This window comes from Xiphophorus maculatus, chromosome 12 (genome assembly GCF_002775205.1).
Source record: "Xiphophorus maculatus strain JP 163 A chromosome 12, X_maculatus-5.0-male, whole genome shotgun sequence".
NCBI lineage: Eukaryota > Metazoa > Chordata > Actinopteri > Cyprinodontiformes > Poeciliidae > Xiphophorus > Xiphophorus maculatus.
The window spans coordinates 17489620-17509981 of NC_036454.1; the positions used below are offsets into that span (position 1 = coordinate 17489620).

The 20362-nt window shown below is 37.8% G+C and overlaps 4 protein-coding genes across 18 annotated transcripts in view; 2 read left to right on the plus strand and 2 right to left on the minus strand.

The window, feature by feature from the left end:
- LOC102236976 (ankyrin-1-like) overlaps positions 1-5361 on the plus strand; it is a 100496-nt gene extending 95135 nt beyond the window's left edge. For all 13 annotated transcript variants that reach the window (XM_014468989.2, XM_023343549.1, XM_023343554.1 and 10 more), the window contains one exon: positions 480-5361. Coding sequence is in view for 2 of the 13 variants with exons in the window: in XM_023343549.1 (XP_023199317.1) it covers positions 480-533 (54 nt within the window). In the remaining 11 variants the exon portion in view is untranslated. The remainder of the gene's footprint in view (positions 1-479) is intronic.
- A 1776-nt stretch (positions 5362-7137) lies between these two features.
- On the plus strand, positions 7138-10971 carry LOC102237234 (eukaryotic translation initiation factor 4E-binding protein 1-like). Its single transcript, XM_005794983.3, has 3 exons — positions 7138-7588; positions 9173-9364; positions 10417-10971. The coding sequence occupies exons 1-3, from the start codon at positions 7453-7455 to the stop codon at positions 10446-10448; spliced, it is 360 nt and encodes a 119-aa protein (XP_005795040.1). The 5' UTR covers positions 7138-7452; the 3' UTR covers positions 10449-10971.
- A 2568-nt stretch (positions 10972-13539) lies between these two features.
- Positions 13540-15155, minus strand: LOC102237495 (nodal homolog). Its single transcript, XM_005794984.1, has 3 exons — positions 14870-15155; positions 13765-14552; positions 13540-13692 (listed from the first exon to the last, which is right to left on the minus strand). The coding sequence occupies exons 1-3, from the start codon at positions 15153-15155 to the stop codon at positions 13540-13542; spliced, it is 1227 nt and encodes a 408-aa protein (XP_005795041.1).
- Positions 15156-16432: 1277 nt separating this feature from the next.
- Positions 16433-20327, minus strand: LOC102221703 (deoxycytidine kinase-like). Of its 3 annotated transcripts, XM_005795090.3 has the most exons (7): positions 19410-20327; positions 18630-18739; positions 18342-18541; positions 17979-18126; positions 17775-17890; positions 17025-17124; positions 16433-16855 (listed from the first exon to the last, which is right to left on the minus strand). In XM_005795090.3, the coding sequence occupies exons 1-7, from the start codon at positions 19669-19671 to the stop codon at positions 16829-16831; spliced, it is 963 nt and encodes a 320-aa protein (XP_005795147.3). In that variant the 5' UTR covers positions 19672-20327; the 3' UTR covers positions 16433-16828. The 3 variants fall into 3 exon arrangements, 2 of the variants coding, with proteins under 2 accessions (XP_005795147.3, XP_023199667.1); XR_002753597.1 differs by lacking the exon at positions 16433-16855 and having other exon boundaries at positions 17036-17124; positions 17971-18126; XM_023343899.1 differs by lacking the exons at positions 16433-16855; positions 17025-17124 and having other exon boundaries at positions 17131-17890; positions 17971-18126.
- Between the last annotated feature and the right edge of the window lie 35 nt (positions 20328-20362).

Consider the following 20362-nt stretch of genomic DNA (forward strand, 5'->3'; position numbering starts at 1 on the left):
GTATCTCTCATTGCTTGTCCAACACTGTCCTTCCACTCAACTTTCCATGCTTAAATATACCACTCTCTGAACAGCCATCTTCTTTACCAACATCCTTTTGTGCTGACCGGCGGGTGTCACTGGCTGTCTAATGGACGACTGTTATGTCAGCCGTCTTCTCCATGATTGTGTGATGTCATATTATGTTCAAAGAATAACATTTTACTATTAAAAACAATTAATGGCCCTATGTGAAATTCTGATAAAACTCATTTTTGAGTTACCATTAAGTCTGAGCAATAGTCACCAACATTAACAGAGCCAAACAATTTAAATGAAGCCTTCTGTAAAATAGCCTTCTGTAAAATAAATGTTACATGAGTTTATGAATTAAAGTATTATTGAGATAGATTTACATTCTACTTGACTGAGATGCACCTGTACCCTATTAAAACATTTGTAGCTTAATGCAGCATCATTGATTTCCTCTCTATCCACAGAGTTCTCCACAAGATTCAACCCCTTCACCGAAACAATCGTACATGGACACATGACCAGCAGCAGCTGTCAGGCAGATGACCACACGGGGCCTGGCCGACAAATGAAAATGAAATCCCCCTCCAACATAACGACAGCGGCGTTGCCGACTTTCAGCACGTTTCAGAAGAAAAGGATAAAGATCTAACTTATAGTTTTTATTACCTCTTTATTTTTAAGAAACTCTGGTTATAAAGAAAAAAAAAACAAATCCTACTAGGCTAGAAGCATGATTTCATATAAAACAAAATCAAACACAGGCAAAAAAAAGAAAAAAGAAAGAAACGCAGCCGACATGTGCTTCCTGTTATCTGTATCAGCATGAGTGATTGCTGCCGCATGGCCTGTCTTTAACTACAAATACAGAGGGAAACACAGGGGCGGGTAAAGGGGGTGGGATGGGACAGGCATGCAATGTTCATTCAATAACTGGTCTGATTTCTAAATTAACCAGGAAATTAACTGTTTAACAGTCAGAGAAAAACAGAGACTACAAACTCAAATTCCTCTCTTCCTCAACACACAGATCCGTTTTAATCCCCTCTCAGTGCTCCGAGCACAGTAAAGCTCCTCCAACCACCCAAGAATATCAGTGTTGTACATAATATTGTATGCACTCAAAAGCTCTACATGACAGTGTGTTACGTGTGTTGTTTATGTTCTCTAAGATCTCTATGCGATGCCACTGATGCTGCTTCCATGTACATAAGAGATTCCTCCCTGGTTTTCTTGTTAGATCTGTTCTGTCAAAACCTATATAATATTAGTCTATATATCCTGAGGTCTTTGTGGGTACAAGAACATGCAAACGTTATGTCGCTCTGCCTGTTTTAATTTAGTTTATGCTCATTTTTCTGCACCTTTCACTTGCTGTCATCATTTAGACTGCAGAGAGACGGACTTCTCCTCCATCAGTTGCTGTACTGTGGGTCTTTTTTCATCTTTAGGAGGCAGTTTTAATACCTTCTCTTTGTGTAGAAGGAAACAGTTTCGATGAACGATTATAAGGAGACTAAACTTCTCTTACATCTCTCTTCTTTTGCTTTGGTTTCGTCCACACTGTTTTGTAATAATATATCTCACCTCTGCGGTCACCCTATCAGAGCACATGTAGCAGTCCTGTCCTCCTTCCCTGATAGAGGACAGGATCCCACCTTCCGCTCGCAGCTGTCCAGTAAATCCTGCAGCATTTGACCCCACCACACACACACACATACGGTGCACATACTGATCACCTGTCCTCCACTAGAAGATGTCACTCGATGAGGTAGCTGAAACACTGGTAATGTAGCATTGATCTGACTGGGCAGGCAGGGGAGCGTCGCACCACGGGCCGAGATCGTGTTGAGCTCTTATGTTTGTCCTTTGGATGGCTACTTGGAGCGTAGCAAAGGCAGTCAGTCACCGATCACTGTGATGAGAAACTGTAATACTGACCTGTAACTGTGAGCCTGGCTCCCCCTCGTCTCCAATCTCGTCTCCTTTCAATTCATCTTACGTTGTAATAATTCACTTTCTTCTACGTTTATTTATGTAATATTCAAAAGGAGCAATAATTGCTAACAAAAAAGAAAAAAAGCATATTTATGTGTGAGAGTGTGAGAAAAGAATGGAAATTTAAGGATCAAAGGTCAAGGTCTTTCTAAACCTTATCACAGTTTTAGAGTCTTCTCTTTTTTCAGAAATGATGTCAGTAATTTAGGATTCCACCTTTGCGTATTTTGATTCACAAAAACATTATTTATGTTGGTATGATTTCATATCATAAATCCAGTGGCGGTTTTTGCGCAAATGGCACAAAATAGAGGAAAATATGCACAAATCATTGTAGAACAACTCATGCTTAATCCAACTGTGTAGTTTCTAGCTTGTGTTAATCTGTGAAGGTACTGATTCTAAAAGATTAAAGTATTATAATTTAACTTTTTAATGTTAATGCATGTTACATAAAGATTGAAAGTTTCATGAATCTCAAACTGTGTTTTAAAGAAGTGGCACCGACCTGCTCAGAGCAGAATAATCCAGTTCAGGTTCAACAGTCTCTGTTTCCTTTTTCAAATTTTGAATAAACAGAGAAAATGTTGTCCAAACTGTTAAAAAAAGAGTGAGATATTTCTAGCAGTCTACAACTCAGATACCAAGTTCAGCATCTTTACCATCCAACATTGCATAGATGTTTTTTTGTTACAGTTTTACACTGTTTTACACTCCTCAATGACTGGGCATGCTCATGCCTTTCCTGATGGAATGACGCCCTGGGTGGTGAGCCATGTCAAAAACCGTCACTGCAATGTGCCCAAAGTTTGATTTTGTTGTTCATTTTAGAATGTAGGTGTGTTCAATCAGTTTTAAATCTTAAAGACATTCATATGTACCTTATAAGTTTGCATGTGTTTCTCTTCTGTCCCAGATAAAGGGACATTTATAGTTAGGGTGTGATACTGCAAATAGTCAGAGACTATATACATAAACTTTCTGATCAGTTTTAAAAGTTGATTTACCTCAATATGTGTGTGCCATCTCACATGATGCAAACTATCTAGACATGCATTTTATTCCGATGTCATGTTCCCCTCTGAACTCTTTATCAGACAAAAATATGTAAACCACAGAAATGTCGCAATAAGCATCCATCTGTAAATGTTTAGTAGGCTCCACAGCCAGAAACGATGAATGTAAAGTGGTGGTATTACTGTGAGTCCTGTTATGTGTTGGCTCTGTATTTCAGTAGATATTAGGGTGTTCACTCTGATGTTTAATACTCAGTATCTGCTCATCACACATTTGACTTCCTCCTCACTTCATCACAAACATACATGAAAGACGGTTTTTAAACAGGAAAGCCTTGACTAGTATTTGCAATTATCTCTTTGTTAGATGATATTTATATTTTATTACCTTATTTAGTACTTATGAAAGTAAGATTATCTATTGAATATTTATTGAACTAAAAGTAGTTCCCGGTCTGTCACAGCATACAATTTGCACCATACAACGTAACACATGTTTTTTTGGTTACACTGCAGAGAATTTAAAATGCTTTGCTTAATATATCAATTAAATGAATCCTGAAATGAGCTAAATTTAAGTATATAGATGACTTGATATTATATATGCAAGAATAATTTCCCATTATGTTTCTTTTTGGAAATGTCAAATCATTATTCTTTCAGATATATATTTTTTTTATTTTAAGTTTTTGATGACTTGCTAATATCTTTTTACCATTTTTTCTGGTCTCAAAGGCTGATGTGCCACAATACATACAATACTTTTCTTTTGTTGAAATTTATATATGTGACAATTTAAAAAAAATACAATAAATAAGCTAAATATTATAGCAACTTCATACATATTATACATAAATAACTATTAAAATAATAAATCAAAATTTGTATTTATTATGTGTTTTTTTTCCGTTCAAGACTGAAGTAGCTCTTATTTATTATGATATTTTTATGTAAATAATTGACATTACAACTGTGGAAGTAGATCGTGGCAACTTATGTTGCAATAATATAAGGACAATGAAGTATTATTTTTTTATTATTAATTTGGATTATTATGCAATCTAGTGTTTCATAAAATTAGCTAATATTTTAATTTATTTTAATAAATTAAGTTTTTATAAAAAATTATATATTTTTAAATGATCACATATATAACTATTTAACAAATTATTCATGTATTGAGTGTGACACTTCTGACTTTCTATTGTGCTGCAGTGTAAGACCTGGCAGCTACTGAACAGAGTAGATGGAAACAAAAATAGCAAAATAATATATGTGGTTTTGAGCAAATATAACAAATTCATAAGCTCACATCAGTTTTTTCAGGATTTATTTTACTGTATATGGAGGCTAGAAGCCGATTTTTTAACTTTTTAAGGCTATTTATTTATTTAATCTTTTCTAAAGGGATATTTCATCCTTCCTACATGTTTGAGTTGTTTTTACAAGCTGACTGATTTTATGACTCCTCTGCTGATGTCAGGGTTAGTGTTACAGGGATCTGATTATTGGGGAAAACACACCAAGGGGGAGCAATCTCAAAAAAGATGGAATTTCTTGAGGAATTAAGTGGCTTCAAGATGACAAGCATTTTTCCTCAACACAGTCCTCCCTCTATTGCTTTGTTTTTGTTTTTTGTTTGTTTCCCTCTTACCAAATATGAGACTGAGCCAAATCTGAGGCTTCCACATGGTGACGGACTGAATGTGGTCAGAAAGGTGTCCGAGCAGGTGCCAGCAGGAGGCGCTGTGCTTAAAAACAGCGAGGTGAAAACCTGGAAAGCCCTGCACCGAGGGACTGCCAAAAACGATGCCATGCACCAAGTTCATGCAAAAATATTAACTCCTGCAAAAACTAGAGAACACATGTATATTCCTTTAGAATGGATTGAAGACATTATTAACGCAATAGCATATTACTCGATACTAAGGAATGCAACTGCGCACATGCACAAAATGTTTTTAACATAAAAAAGCTATATATATATATATGAAACATATAAATATATATATTTACTTAGAATGCTATGCACCCTTACTTGTCAACTGGGATTTCTATTATGTTATGGATGTACTTTTAGCATCATACAGCTGTAGCTACCAAGAGACTGTTGAGTTCTGGGTATTGCCTGCAACCTGGGGATAAATGGGGATATTATGGGTGTTTTAACTTGTTTTGTTTTATTTTTGTTTTTTATTGTCATGGAGAGTCAAACATGGATTTAAAATATACATGTGAAAACCTTTTAATCTAATCAAAATCTGAGGGCATCTATTGACAATTTACTCTGTACACCAGCTCAACATTTACAAAATTAATAAAGAAATGAAATGTGTTTGCGTATAGTGTGTATACTTTTGTGACAGCCTCTAATTCACAGCTCACAAACATGCTCACACCAATACGCAGATCAGTAAGTAACTTGAGATTAAGTGCCTTGTCCAGGAGCGTGTTGACGTGAGAGGGGATGGAGAGGGAATTGAATACACAGCTTTCTGATTGCAAAATGACTGCCTGCCCTATCAATCACTGAAATAGGTAAGAAGTACAAATTAAAAAATATTTTAACTATCCAAAAGGGAAATTAAATAGGGTTGTAACTTACTTCATTCAAGTATCTTCGAAGATTATTGTGGATGGTGATGCTGTAGGCAGTCTCAATGCCTTGACAGCTAAATATCCAATCAGAAGAGACAATATCCCACATTAACATGTTTTAGATATGAACCATCAGTTGCTGGGTAGCACTGATATTCCAGCTCATTTGCTGTTGCTACACCGCTTTAAATCTTTGTCTGGTGATATCCTTACACAGCCAGGGAGAAGGGTGGAGTAAGGAATATTATCAGTACCCAATAAGATGACTTTAAGAAATGTTTTGAACTTCCTCCTTCTCTCTTTCTGCTCTGCATCCATGTAGCCTCAATATAAACTCCTTTGAGACTTTTGGTTAAAAACTGCAGCACAATTCACCAAAAGTGTTCAATGCTAAAAGTCTTAAAGTTTCCAAACTTTACACGTTTCCACAAAGACAATTTAAAATGTTGGGAATACATAGTGAAGAATTATGAAAATATATCTTTACTTTGATTAATAAAAGTAAATATTTTAATTAATTGCGGATCAAATTTGATGTGGTCTGACGAGTCTTGATGTAAGCTCTCAGAGTGAAAGGCAGATAGACAGAAATGAAATTTTGCCCTGTAGTCCTTTGTTTTTAATCATTTTCGTTACTGTTCAGCATATTTGGATAAAAGAGCCAAGATGGTTAATCAGTGGTTAAGAAAGCTGATGTACGCTAAAGTAGGATGTGCTGAAGAAATTATCCCTGTGCATCTTGAATATTAGAAGGTTTTCTTCAAGAATTAAAGTATAATTTTGGAAAAATATAACTTTTGAGACATAGCAACGAGTGTTATTTGTTTTTAATTACTTTTAGCCAGGCAACATGCATGGTCGTGTTTTACTAATAACATGACTCTTGCAGATTTCACTGAGTCTTTCAGTCTAAAAGTTTAACACTTTGCATGTACTGTTGTTAAAATACTATTATGTCATGCAAGACCTTACAAAGGATGCTCTTTTTGGTATTTCCTGCTTTCAATCTTATACTGGAAAGGAAAAATATCAAAAATTAGTTTGTAATTTTTGGAGATTTCTTTTACATGTTTGATCAGCTCTCTAATAAAATATCTTATTTGCAGAAACGTCCACAGTTGTGTCAACAGGACACCAAAGGGTCAGTATTTTAGGATCAATATTTCTTAGCATAAGATTGAAAAACATTTTGAGATTTTAATGCAATAACTTATCTGGTGAAATCTAAAACTTATTTAAATTTTTTTAATGTCCCATTTTACATATTCATTATTTTGTATTTTGAGTTCCTCTAACAAAAAACTAATTTCAAGCCGAACCCAAACAATTTACCAGCAGTTATATTTACAAGTTTTCACAGAATCCCACAAAAAAAGACGGTGTGTTTGCGTGTGTGTATTTGAACGGAGTTGGTAGACAGAATGCAACTCTGCAGCGATTTTGTAAGATTCATGCACAATCTGCCAGTAGAGGGCGCAGGGGCTCAATTCTCCTTATTTTTCTTAGCAGTACTTCCCCTGCAGCCTGTCTGTCTGTCTGTGTGTTGTTTTGTGTGCATGTGGAAGCAAAGTGTCCTGAGGGCCTTGTAACAAAGATCCTCGACACTTTCAGTGTGTGTGAGACGGTGGTGATATGAAGAACTCAGACGGTATTCTTCATTTGCACTAATGAAAAGTAGATATTTATTTTTATTTAGCAGAAAGGAGCCATTCTGTTGAGCCAAAGCAGCTTCTGTCACTCTCCCTGGCTTTTGTTCCCTGGCTAGACTTTTCTTCGCTGGTTCATGTCACTCAGTTAGCTAGTTTAAGTTCATTACAGTTGAACGAAAATGTCCACCGACTGCCAGAAGACAACTGCCAAGACCATCCCGTCGACCAGGAGGGTGATCATCAACAACGCGGACCACATGCCCCACGACTACTCCACCACCCCGGGAGGAACCCTGTTTAGCACCACTCCTGGAGGTACGGACCGCACTGCCTGCACACATAATATTTATACATATAAATACGACTGAAGGTCTATTCCTGTGCGTGCAGCCACATAGCAACACCTTTAAAGAGCAGCTTGGTTGCGTTGTGTTCATGCTAACTCCTCGAGGGCTGCTGCAGTCAGCTGGTGGCTCTGCTGCAGCTAGCTGCTAACGCTAGCAACAAACGCAAAGAAGAAGAAAGTCTTTCTGAAATACTTTATTGTTGTTATCCTTTCAGTGGAGGTGATATGCTCCAGACAAAGCTTTTCCTTTAAGTTGGATGTGTTGAAAGTTTAATTTTTCATTTTATCTACGATCTTGATCAATAGCTGCAGTTTTTTTTAGGATTTAACCTCTGCTCTCTGAATCACATGGCCAGACTCCCTGCAGCTTCTGTCACCATAGATATGCACTGTGTGTGTGTGTGTGTGTGTGTGTGTGTGTGTGTGTGTGTGTGTGTGTGTGTGTGTGTGTGTGTGTGTGTGTGTGTGTGTGTGTGTGTGTGTGTGTGTGTGTGTGTGTGCGCGCGCATTACAGGTGATCTGTAGAGGGCGCTGTCGTCTCTGTGGTTTTCATTCAATGTGTTGCAGTACTTTTTTTTAGCAGAGGTCCAAGTTCAGCTTTAGATGGCGGTTCCAAATTTTTGAAGTGGGGAGTTTGGGGGCCGATTAAAAGCTTATATGTACCTGCAATATATAACCTTCATTTAGTATAATCCAGATTAGTTAATCCTGGTGAAATGAAACATTTTCTTTTCAAGTTTATAAAAACTGGCTTCACATGATACAACACTTTTAGCTAAGTATACAAGTATGTCACATAAACTGAGAATATTTTCTGTATTTTACTCATACCGTATGTAACATAACATCCAAGACAGTCTAACTTTAAAGGATGTTCTTTTTTTCTTTTTTTTACTCCAATTTCTGATTTTACGAAATAAATATCTTGTTGACATCCTGGTGACTATGACTCATATTAAGAGTCAATCATTAGGTTTGTGTGTGTGCATGTTTCACTGTTTCTCAACAGTTTTATTCCCTTTCACTTCTGTTAAATCATCTGTCCTTCCCTATTTTTTATGGTTTACAGTGTAAACTATGTACATACAGTCAAAATTTGTATTTGGCCGTACATTTGGCTTAAAAAACTACTAAAAAATTACAAACTTGTCTGGAAATTTTTTTGAAACATTACTGTTTAATCTAAAGTTGTTGGGTTTTTTAAATATACTTTATACACTAGTGATTATTAGAGTAAGTTGTTAGTTGCAATACACACTTCACTTGCTACTTGTAAAAAGATAATAAATCCCCAATAGATTGACAAATTTTCAACATATCTTTGCTTTAGGAGAGACTGTTAGTCAAGAAAGAAAAATGTCTCAGACATATGCTTTGGTCTGTTTGACTTATTCTGAATAACTATTATATTGGCAGCTGCGGTTTGATCTTTAATTGGTTGTTTCTTTCTTTCAAATCATGGATCACAGAGTTAGTTAGCAAATACACACAGGGTGTCTTTTTTTCTCTTGGGTTTAATGTTTTTGTAATGCTTCTCCTTTTCATTTGGACAGGAACCAGGATCATCTATGACCGAAAGTTCCTGCTAGAGTGCCGCAGCTCTCCGCTGACCAGGACCCCTCCTCGAGGGTTGCCCCCCATTCCAGGGGTCACTAGTCCGCCATCCAAAGGGCCCAATGAGAAGACTGTCAATGGGGAAGTCGAGAACAACAACTCCATTTCTGCTCCTGAAACGAGCAATGCTGGTATGTTCACACCTCAGATAAACATTACATGATGAGTAAAATGTCTCTGGATGCTACAGTTTGATAAGATGCATTGAGGTCATGGTTGCTGTTCTCTGTTTTTTACAGCATTAGCCTTAACCTCTAGTGTTTGGTAATATTCTCTTTGCCAGGTTTTTTCCAACTTTGGCACAATAACATGCATTTATATGTTAGTTTGACATATGGTTAGCAGTTTGGACAAATTCAAGAGATTCCATTATTTTTGGAAAATGATAAATACCAGTAGCCCGGGCCACCACTCATGGCTGGCATACTGGTTGCAGAGAAAATGAAAGCCATTCAGATTTTGACCCAATCAACCAAGTGTTTGAACTTTTACATCTTATGTGAAAGAATGGCTTAAAGAGAGGCACATATGTGAATACTAAAACCTCCACTGCTCAGCACTTTTTATGCATTATTTTTTTCATTAAAGTATTATTTTTTTGGTTAGTTTTAAATATGTTTCTATGTATTATTCCTTTTGAAAGCCTAGCCAGGGCCTAGGCTTAGTGTTTGAGTAGATGACCTGTAGACAAGACAACAGTTTCTTTTAAATGAAACATTGTTTAATGTCTTGCTCCTGATTAAATATATTTATAGAAATCCAGTACAATATTCCAGGAAAGCATAGATGTAGAAGTATCATCTTTTTCCGATGGTTTTCTGCAGCAGGACCTGATGATTCACCACTATAGACTCCATGAATTTTGCCATGTAACCGCTCGTAGAAAATGTAAAAGCTTAAACAGAACTGGACGGTGCATCACATTATTGACCAAAAACATACCAGTAAATCCACCAAAGACTGACTGAGAATCAAGAAATGGAAAGTCCTGGGCTTACATGCTTCAAATGCTGTGGAGTGACATAGAAGGGGCTGAACATGCATGAAACTAATCAAACAGGTCTAAAAGTGGAAATAACCATCAATATTTATTTTAAAATAATTTTTATTTGGGTGTGAAAATTGTTATGGGGATTTGTGTGTTTTTTTCCGTGAGTAACATTTGTTGTTCTGTGTTTTGTAGGTGAAGACGCACAGTTTGAAATGGACATCTAGGCAGAGCTTTGCGACGATTACATTGTGACAAAGAGATGACCAGGAGCACCTGGTGATTTCAGTCTGGCTTCATCATCATGTTGTTTCAGCATCCATCAGTTTCATGCTCTTTTGGTTCTTTTGTGCAGAACAACGCTGCTTTCTGTTTGCTTTAAAGCTCAGACCATTTTTCCTTTTATTTTAGTTTTTTTTTTTAACATGAAAGTGTGCCTTCCTGTAGTGGCTTGTGAGTTAAAAATCACCACTGAAAAGTACCTAACAACAGCAAAGCCTCATCGATGGGTAACCTGAGCACTTGAAGGAGATACAGAGCTAATCCTCTGAATATACATTCATTCCAGAAGCGCTTGTCGCTCAGTGTGGTTCCATAATCCTGCCAGCTGTCTTCAGATACTGCCTTCAGATACTACAAATGCTGTCCACCTCAAGTGTTACATAAAGAATGTGAAACTGTCTTTTTTTTTTTGATGTCACAAAACAATTTTCACACTGTTTGTGGTTTGAATAAAGGAATGACGATTAACCTGTTTTCTTTGTAGTAATTTTTCATTAAACACAGAGTTTTTTTTTGTTAACATCTATGAAAAGCAGATGTTTGCCTGATAAACATGTATGAGTCTTTATACTAGATGTCAGAGTACGTGTGCAGCCAATATACATTTCACTGGGATAACTTGCTGGCTCCTGAACCTCCTGTGCCGCCGGTTCAATGCGAATGGTTTCAGAGGAATTCCTCCAAGGAGCCGCTGGGGGCTGATAACCTCAGCCAGTGGGCTGAATAAAGAGAGGTCAATATACAAGTGTACATAGCAGAAACTCCCACCTTCCACTCAACATTTCACTTCAAGGTGAAGCCTGTTGGATTCAATTTGCACAGATCTCTAAACAATCTCCTTAATATGAACGCTTCTAAATCCTGGATGAAACACAATTATCCACGTGCTCAAACATATATTGTAAATTCAACTGGATAAACAAGTTGGTGTTTAAGACGATTATATTTACTTTTTTACTATGACCTGTTAGCATATTTTAGTGTCTAACATTCATTCTTAAAAATGAAAAACAAATTATTGGATTTGATTGGATTAAATCATGAACACAAACGAGAAAGGTTTTCACATCGGCTATTTTTTATGTACTATAAAATGAGAACCACTTGATCTACAGTATAATGATAGATTTAAAAAATCTGTTGTGTTAGGGATGGAATGAAATGGTGCATTCAGGATGGGTTAAAGTGTGGGAGGTGTCACTTTTGACTCATTTTGTGATATTAAAGTCCAGTTACACTATCAGTTTCAGGAAAGTCTGCTCACTTATTGTCATCCATCTGCCAGATTAAAAGCACAAAATATCTGCAACATATGCAGGGCTTTGCAAAAGTATTTACACCCCTGTGAACTTCTTTACACTTTAAGCCACAAACTGAAATTGCAGTGCAATTTCATTGTCATAGCCCAACAGAAAGATTATGAATAATTACAAATGAGACATAAATATGGCTCATGTAATTAATTGCTGTTGTTTTTTTAATACATTTTTAATATTAAAATATTTATTGACTTCATGAATGCATGTTCTCAAGGTTTGTTTTCATTGAAATTCCCAGAAGGAATGCGTTAAATAAGAATAACCCCTAAAGTTTGAGCTCTGTCTCGTCTTGAATAAACATGGATCGAACAGTTTCAGCTGATCAGTTCCAGTCGTTCCCAGGTTCGCCTCCACAGTACCTTCACCATGCAGGTTCTGAGTCTCTCCATTCCTCCACAAGGCTTTGTTTGTTTGTGTCACCTCTGCTTCCTGACTCTCCATCCCCCATTGCCAGGATAAACAAGCACTGCTGCCTTCTTTCTGGTCCATTGATCCAGAGAGGTTTCTGTAGTTTTAACCCATGTGCCTGTTGTTCACAATCAACAAAAGAAGCCTGGATAAGGAGCACAGCTAATGACACCTGTAATGGGTGTGCTGTAAAGTGTTTGAGATGTGGATTGCTGAGGTGAAAGAGGTAATCATACTGAACTGTTAGCTGGTTGGGAGTCAGCAAAGAAAAGTGTGATGAATATGTGGGTGATTATCTGTTAACTGGTCGAGGAGAAGTGATTGGGACAGTAAATTGGACTTATGTGTGTTGTGCATTTTTATTCTACTCTCCAATTCACTACTTGATAGAGCCGCCTTTGACTGCAGTTACAGCCACAGGTTTTCTACTAATTTTGTGCATCTAGAAACCAAGATTTGTCAATTTGAGCAGAGCATCTGAGAGGAGCAATTTTTGTCTTACCAGATGTTCTCCACATGATCAGAGATCTGTGGATCTCTACAGCTCCTCCAGAGTTATGTTTGACTTTCTGGCTGTTTCTCTTATCAATGCCATTGTTCTTTCCTAGCATGTTGGTACAGGTGGACAACCACATCCTTGTGGGTTTGCAGATGTGCCACTGCCATGCTCTGCCCATCTTCAGCCGATGGGTTGATCAGGTCTCTGTGAGATGTTCAAGGCTATGAATGGTTTTATAACTTCACTTTGCTTTAAACCTCTCCATAACTTCCTGTCTCATCTGTGTTCCTTGGCCCCCAACATATTTGTTCTCTAACAGACCTATGAGACCTTCACAGAACAGCTGGTTTGATATTCATCTTAAATCACACATAGGTTTACTTTAATAACCAGTTAGGTGACTTGATTGTGCTGGTTTTTATCTACGAGTCACATAACACTGTTGACATGTTCATTTAAATACTTTTAGAAGGTTCTGTATTTAGTTCTGTATATATTATACATTCCAAGACCATGTGATCAAGAATAAGCCACATAATCTAACACATTCGTCAAAATAAAAGATTTTAATATATTCTATTATGTTTTATATACAAAAATATACAGCAATCTATAAATAGACAAATTATTAAAATTTACACACTGGTAACATGTATAGAATAGTAAAATCTTACCCAGAAAGGATAAGAAATTTCTTTCAACACAGAAATGCTTTCAATAGAGGGAAATGACAAGAAATGCTATTATACTTGATTATTAATGTTACATGCAAACAAAAACACAACAATTCAGGTTTATGCAGTAATCCTTTCAGTGGCAGCCGCACTCTTCAACAATCATATCCTCGTGGTGCCGCAGGGTCAGGTCATCGTTCTCGTAGTACAGCATGGAGAGCGGGGAGAGGCGTGTCGGCACACAGGAAGGGCAGGACACTCTTCCTGGGTTGTGATGTCTCAGCAGGCTCTGAAAGTTAACAGAACATTTCACATGAACTGCACAATCAGAAGGAGCCATATTCTGTAGTCATCATCTTACCTGCATGTAGGCGTGGTTGGTGGGGTTGAAGGACTCGTCTAGAGGGATGGGACACTCTCCCTCACAGCGATAGGCGTTGTAGCGCTTCGGATGCACAATCCACTCATCCCAGCCAATGTGGTCAAAATCTACCCACATGTCCACCCTGCGACACAGAAGCCCCTGAGCCTGTTCCGCTGCGAGGGCCACGGTAGGTGCAGCCCCATGGGTAACTCGCAGGGCCTCCAATCGGTTCCTCTTGCGGCGCCGGCTTTTCCTATCGCTCTTGACCCTGTTGGCTGTCACATACTTGGAGTTTTCCACAGTGTGAATGAGACTGTAAGCTCCAGAGGAATCCTGGGGCAGGTTGTGTTTGGAGAAGATGACCATCATCACCCGATTTGTGGTTGGATATTGTACTTTTCTTTGACTTCTTCCCAAGATGTCTTCATCCCCATAACCACTCCCGCTGTCTTTCTGAGTCACCCCTGAGCCCTCTCGGCTCAACACTGCATCTCCCTGGTAAAGCCAGTATTTCAAGAGATTCGTCACATTGAATGCTTTCCAGGAAGACTTTGTGCTGCTCGGTGTTGCACCAAAGCTCCCCAAGAAGACAGCCTCCTCCTCTGACGCCTGGCCATCCAGGTCACAGATGTGCTTCTGGGAATGATATAAATCCACAGTAGCATGGTGAGAGGCAGAGAAAGCTGGGAGTCGGATCTGAAGCTCTGCTAGCTGGACCAGCTCACTGGTGGAGATGGAAGACATGTCAAAGGTGACCATCCATCTGTCGCCCACTTGATGACAACCTTCACGAAAAACCAGGAGAAAGAGAAATCAAAGTGTGACACTCCAAGTCTGAGCGAACGTGGAGAGGCCAGGTCGCTGGACAGATGTCAAAACATTGAAGTGAGAGGGGAAACGGGGCAGGATGTGTATTGGACCCCCCTGCACAAGGCCGTCTGAGGGCTAATATACAACCGCCCCACATAAAACAGAGCCAGCCTTTAAGTCCAATAAGCATTTTGACACTTGCTGAGCTGTAAAAAGGGAGGGTCTGATAACACAGAAACTAACAGTCAAGGTGTAACAGTCCTGAATGTTTGAACAAAAAATGTTTACCAACCTTTAGCCACTAGACTCAGTACAGAATCAGAGCTGTAAGCTGACAGCTGGTCCCTTGGAGCTGCAAAGGTGTTGAAAGTCAGTGAGGCGATGGAGTCGGCAGCACTGAAGGAGCGGTACAGCTGCATCATGTACAAAGGATATCTGCTGCGATGATTAGTTGACATGTTTCCATGAGCTGAACTGGTCTCCAGGTGTGTGTGATGTCTACGCGTCCGCGTCGAGATGACGGCTCCAAAGGAGCAGAGAGAGAGCGTGCAGAAGACAGCCAGGACTCTGCTCTCCATTTTAGCTGAAACTCACAAAGATCTGCCTCAGTCTGTCCTTCCTCCAGCTGCTCCAGGGCACAAATGATGTTGAGTGCAGATGGAGCTGTAGACTGGCCTTTTATAACAGACAGCTGCCCTTTGATGACCCCTGACCACTGCAGGCATCTTAACGGCTCCTCTGATCATCAGAGCACATCAGAGGGCCAGAGAGTAGCTGCTTTTAGCCAAGGTCATTGTCCTGTCAAACTAACTTTTAAATGCAAAACAGGTTATATTAACAATTAAACACTGATATTATTGACACCTTTTTTACAATGACTTGCAAACGTGTTGTATTACTCTTTAACCTCTCAAAACCAAATCACCTTACAACCAAGAACCAGTGTGTTACGATTTTATGTAATAGATCAACAAAAAACTAAGCTTAATAACAATCTGAAAAGTGTCACATCGACTCCCTTTTACTCAGACACCTCTAAATAAAATTGAGAGCAAACAGCAGATTTCAGACGTTACACTGAGCTGTCCTAGTTCCACTGGCAGATTATTTCACTTTTAACAAGTACTTTTTAATCAATATTAAGAAATTATTTACTTAAAATAAGCTCCTGCTGAAAAAAGTTGCTTGTAAGTTAGTTTTGTCTTATTGTGAATGTACTTGGATCATATTTTAATTACTAATTGTCGCATTTCCAGTGTACCAGTTAAAGCGTTTTGGTTAAAGTTAAATTGGGACTGGGTCTCTCCAGAAAGTTCACTTTGGTTTTGATGAACCATTAAGAGCTGAACTTGCTGACGTTCTTTTAATCTTCATTCTGCTCCGTAGATAAAATAAATCTTGACATCAGGGTAATGATTTGACAACATTCTCCTTCCAAAAGAAAGCTAAATTTTTTATTCTACAAATCAAGTAAATTATTCATCTGTTCTTGATTATTGTTTTATATCAGGGCATGATGTGTTGTTTCTTAAGATATTTTAGTTAAGCTCAGCCTTATTAGAAAGATTGCATGAAATGGAATTTATGCAGGTCTGGTAATAGTTATGTCTGAGTGTGGAAAGTGAAATTGAACTCAGCATTTCCAAAAATGTAGTTTATGACTTCTTTTAAATTTAATAGTGTGTTTTACTTTTTCACAGTGGGCCAGGTTTGTTTTCTTCCATTAATAAGTGAAATCATCATTTAAAAATAATTATTCTTTGCATTCCAAAGTTCAAAGGGTATGAGTAGTTTTTCAAGGCATTGTGTAAAGATGCTCAGAAAAACACAAAGAATAAACAAACCCCAGGCAATTAAAAAAAAAAAAAATTTATTTAGTCAACAATGTATAAGAAATCCACACATACAGATCCCCACTAAACACTTTGTGGCACTTTTCACAGTCATTCTTTAGCTTATAATTATTACTTGGTATAAAAACTGCTGGATTCATCTGCATTTATTGTTTGGAAAAATAAATATTTTAACAGATGAGTATTTATACAGTTCAAGAATTCTGGTTGGAAAACAGTGTTGTGAGAACTAACAAACAACTGGAACTTTAATAAAAAAAATGTAACAGAATCACTAGAAGTGAAACATTCATATAAAGACAAACTGTGTGCATTTTAAAAACAGTGGTACAGTGCTCTTTTGTGTTATTTTGATGTCTTTTGTTGCCCTCCGTTAGCGACTGTTCAGGTGAATCTTCTCACAAAGTTTTAAAGAAGTCCTTCACCTGTAAATGTGAAAAGGTTATTTAGGATCACGGTGGATTAAAAACACGTACACATCATCAACTCCATTACAATATAAACATTAGCAAATTTATAAGATAAAGCACATTAGAGACCCCATGTGGCTCACATAGGTACAGCAGCCACAAGATAGAAAAGTCGAAAACTTACCTTTGCAACAAACAGATTCTGCACTTTGGGATCACTATTAAATGCCACACTGGCATCGAGCTGCAACACAGGGATCTTTTTCAACTTCTCAAAGTGTATCCTAAGGTTAAAAAGAGCAAAGCTGTGTCAGACACATACATTAAAGGCTTCAAATACCACACAATGCAGACTGCCATCTGCTGTTACAGTAATTACTACTGAAAAACTAAAATACTCAATTTATGTTACAGTCTTGGTAAGACGAAAGCGTGTTTTGAGCAAAATAAAAATCAATTGTCTTTTACAGAGCTCTAAAATTAGTTAAATCACAACACAATTAGTTTGGTTACACGATCAGAAACAACAGAAAATGCCGTGATGCCATGGCAGAGGAAGACTGCTCTGTAAGGCAGGAGCTCAGAAGATTGGAAACTGCAGCTCTGAAGAGGAGCTGCGCCTCAAAGGAGGAGCTAGATCCACCCAGGAGTTTTGCACAGCTGGAGGGTTGCCCTGGGAGACTAAACAATTTCTCAAACATACAAGAAAGAAAATCAAAGCAACACTCCAGGGAGAAACATTACAACATAACGTAAAGCTCAAAAAAAATTTTTTTCCATAATGCTGTCCCTTTAAATATCTTTAAACTTGGTAAAGACCAGACTACTTTTAACATATTGTACTATGTGAAATACACAGAAAAATGAAGGTGCAATTTTGTTTTACCACAAATGTATTTATTTATTTGCTGCAGACACATGATGTGTTTCTTACTCAGTACTCTTCTCTACCAGCCACTTCTCATGCTGCCTATGCAGCGTCTCCAAGTAGTCCAGCTTCACTCCCTCCTCCTCAGGTCTTCCCCGTGACTTGAGACGCTCCATGCACATCTGAGAGAAGCAAAGTGGCTTGCGATTTCTTTGCAAGGTTTTGAATTCAGAGCAATAAGAAGAAAAAAAAAAGATCTTACATCCATACCTTGGGTGAGGCTCTGAGGTAGATGATGCCCTCCAGCTCCACCCGGTGTCCAAACTGCTCCACCATCAGGGAGTGCCAGTCCTGGTACGTCACCCATTCAGTGGTGTTGATGCAGCCCAGTTCAAACATATTCAGAGCAAAGATGTATCTGACAGAGAAGATTTAAGGTTAGTTTAAAGTAGGCAGAATAAAGCTACATAAGTGGATCTCACTCTGAATTCACCAAAGATAAATCAACACAATACTTGAAATCCAGAATGTGTACTTATGTCTGGGAACTCTGGGAACCACAGTTTATTTAAAAGGACTGATGCTTTAAGGACAGACACGGACATGGTTGAGTCTTGATATAAAATGTTTCACCTGTCACTGTAGACCGAGCGCTCATACACCTGGACAGGGGTTTCCTTTGCGTTGAGGAGATGAGCAGGAGGGGCCTGAAGTTGTATCCTCATTCGGCTCACACAGGAATATGTTTGAAATGTGTAGGACCAGCGCTGAGGGTCCTGGTACATCATCTCCAGCAAGTTGTTGGCTGTTCCTTGGGGTGAAGCATCTATTTCCTGGTAAATAAATGGGAATAATTTAGTCTTTTATTCCTCTTTAGCATACCAAATGGTCAAATGGTGTCTGGGAGAAAAATAATTTCACCTTTGAGGTCTTGATCTCAATGTTCTGCCATTTACCGACAGGCTCTTGCACCACCTCCCAGTCTGTAGAAACCGACTGCAGGAGTTTTGCAAAGGTTGACTTTCCAACAGCTGTTAGGAGAAAAGCACATGACATAGTAGCAATATTATGCAGTCTTCCCAATGTGCAATTCTTTAAATTTCACATCACCTGTACACATTAAACCATAATAATTCATATTATGATCATATTATCCTGGTGAAGGATAATATGATCATTTCTGTTTACTCACTTTAACCAGAAATACAATGTCTTGCAAAAATATTCATACATGTTGAGCTTTTTAGTTTTTCTCAACCAACCACAAACCTATAAATAAAATTTATTGGGGTTTTATGATAGCCAAAAAGAGTAGCGCATAATTGCGAAATAGAAAACGGAAAATGCATAAGTTGTTCTTCAAATTGTTTTACAAATAAAAACCGAAAAGTGTGGTGTACATTTGGATTCAGTCTTTTTCTTGATTTTGTTTTAGCACTGGTGTTTATAGAGGCCATATGTTTGCAGTGCAGGACAAATTGATTATTCTGAGTTGTGTATCCCTGCAGCTCTTTCACAGATGATTGTCTCTGAAGGAGACTTTTGCCACGCAAAAGTCTGATCTATGAGATCATACTGAGGTATGCCACTGTATAAAGATCTTTACAATAACTTTTTAATAACTTATTTTATATCTACTAGTTTTTCTCAACTACAACGGACTCTCTGTAGTTACACAACTTAAAGATCCAGTGATCTTACCGACGTTTCCCTCGATAGAAACTCTCTTCACTCGCGATGCACCATCCTTAGATGAACTCGAGTAGTTTTTAGAGCAAGAAACACTTGGGTCCCCTATATTTTTATCCATATAGCTGCAGATAGTTGTCCTTCCTCTCAGAAATGAGCTGTTTGGTGGTTTCCACAGTGTGGATGCAAACCTCCTGAGCTGCATCAGACCTGAACCCTGTTTCTGGATTTCAGAAACCCGGTGTAACACAAGTAGTCGGTGCAGGGCAGCCATCAGGAAATGCACTTTAATTTTTATATGATAGCAAACACTTTCCCTGTCTCTTATTAATCAGCAGAAACATCACCAGGAGATGAGCTCATGAAAGCTAGCTCTACCCAAAACATCCTAATGCAACATCAACTATCGGAGCAAATTAAAACGTCTTTCTACGCTTGTAAAATATACTTTATTTCGATTATAAAAGTCAAATTTCAGTCTCGCATAAGTCTCTCCTTGTTAGCACAATTCTGAGTTAAATTTTGTAACATGTGCCAGTTGCTAAACGCTACCAGCGTAGCGTTAGCAACTAGACGCACTTCCGGCATAACATCATTTACTTTCACAATAAAAGCCCTTCAACAAATATGTTATTGCCCCTAGACGCTAAATGCGTATTTCTTGATTTTATGCGTCAGTGTAAAAACTAAATGTCAGCGGTGATGTTGCACAGGGAGAATGATATATTTATGCATTCGAATATATTTTGCATTCATTTGAATTCTTGATCTTTATTGTGATACCTCTAAAAACAGTGTAATTTACCTTCAGTCATCTAACACAGCAAACCAGTCAGGAAGAAAGTGGAGAAGTAAAGTTAAATTAGGCTATATACATATATATATATATATATATATATATATATATATATATATATATATATATATATATATATATATATATATATATATATATATATATATAT

Coding starts and splice junctions, on each gene's coding strand:
- LOC102237234 (XM_005794983.3), top strand. CDS start 7,453: ATGTCCACCGACTGCCAGAAGACAACTGCCAAGACCATCCCGTCGACC. Junction 7,589..9,172: donor GTTTAGCACCACTCCTGGAG/GTACGGACCGCA, acceptor TCATTTGGACAG/GAACCAGGATCATCTATGAC. Junction 9,365..10,416: donor TCCTGAAACGAGCAATGCTG/GTATGTTCACAC, acceptor TGTGTTTTGTAG/GTGAAGACGCACAGTTTGAA.
- LOC102237495 (XM_005794984.1), bottom strand. CDS start 15,155: ATGGAGAGCAGAGTCCTGGCTGTCTTCTGCACGCTCTCTCTCTGCTCC. Junction 14,553..14,869: donor ACTGAGTCTAGTGGCTAAAG/GTTGGTAAACAT, acceptor TTTTTCGTGAAG/GTTGTCATCAAGTGGGCGAC. Junction 13,693..13,764: donor CCAACCACGCCTACATGCAG/GTAAGATGATGA, acceptor GTTAACTTTCAG/AGCCTGCTGAGACATCACAA.
- LOC102221703 (XM_005795090.3), bottom strand. CDS start 19,671: ATGGCTGCCCTGCACCGACTACTTGTGTTACACCGGGTTTCTGAAATC. Junction 18,740..19,409: donor TTCTATCGAGGGAAACGTCG/GTAAGATCACTG, acceptor TTCTCCTAACAG/CTGTTGGAAAGTCAACCTTT. Junction 17,125..17,774: donor CTGGTAGAGAAGAGTACTGA/GTAAGAAACACA, acceptor TTTTAACCTTAG/GATACACTTTGAGAAGTTGA.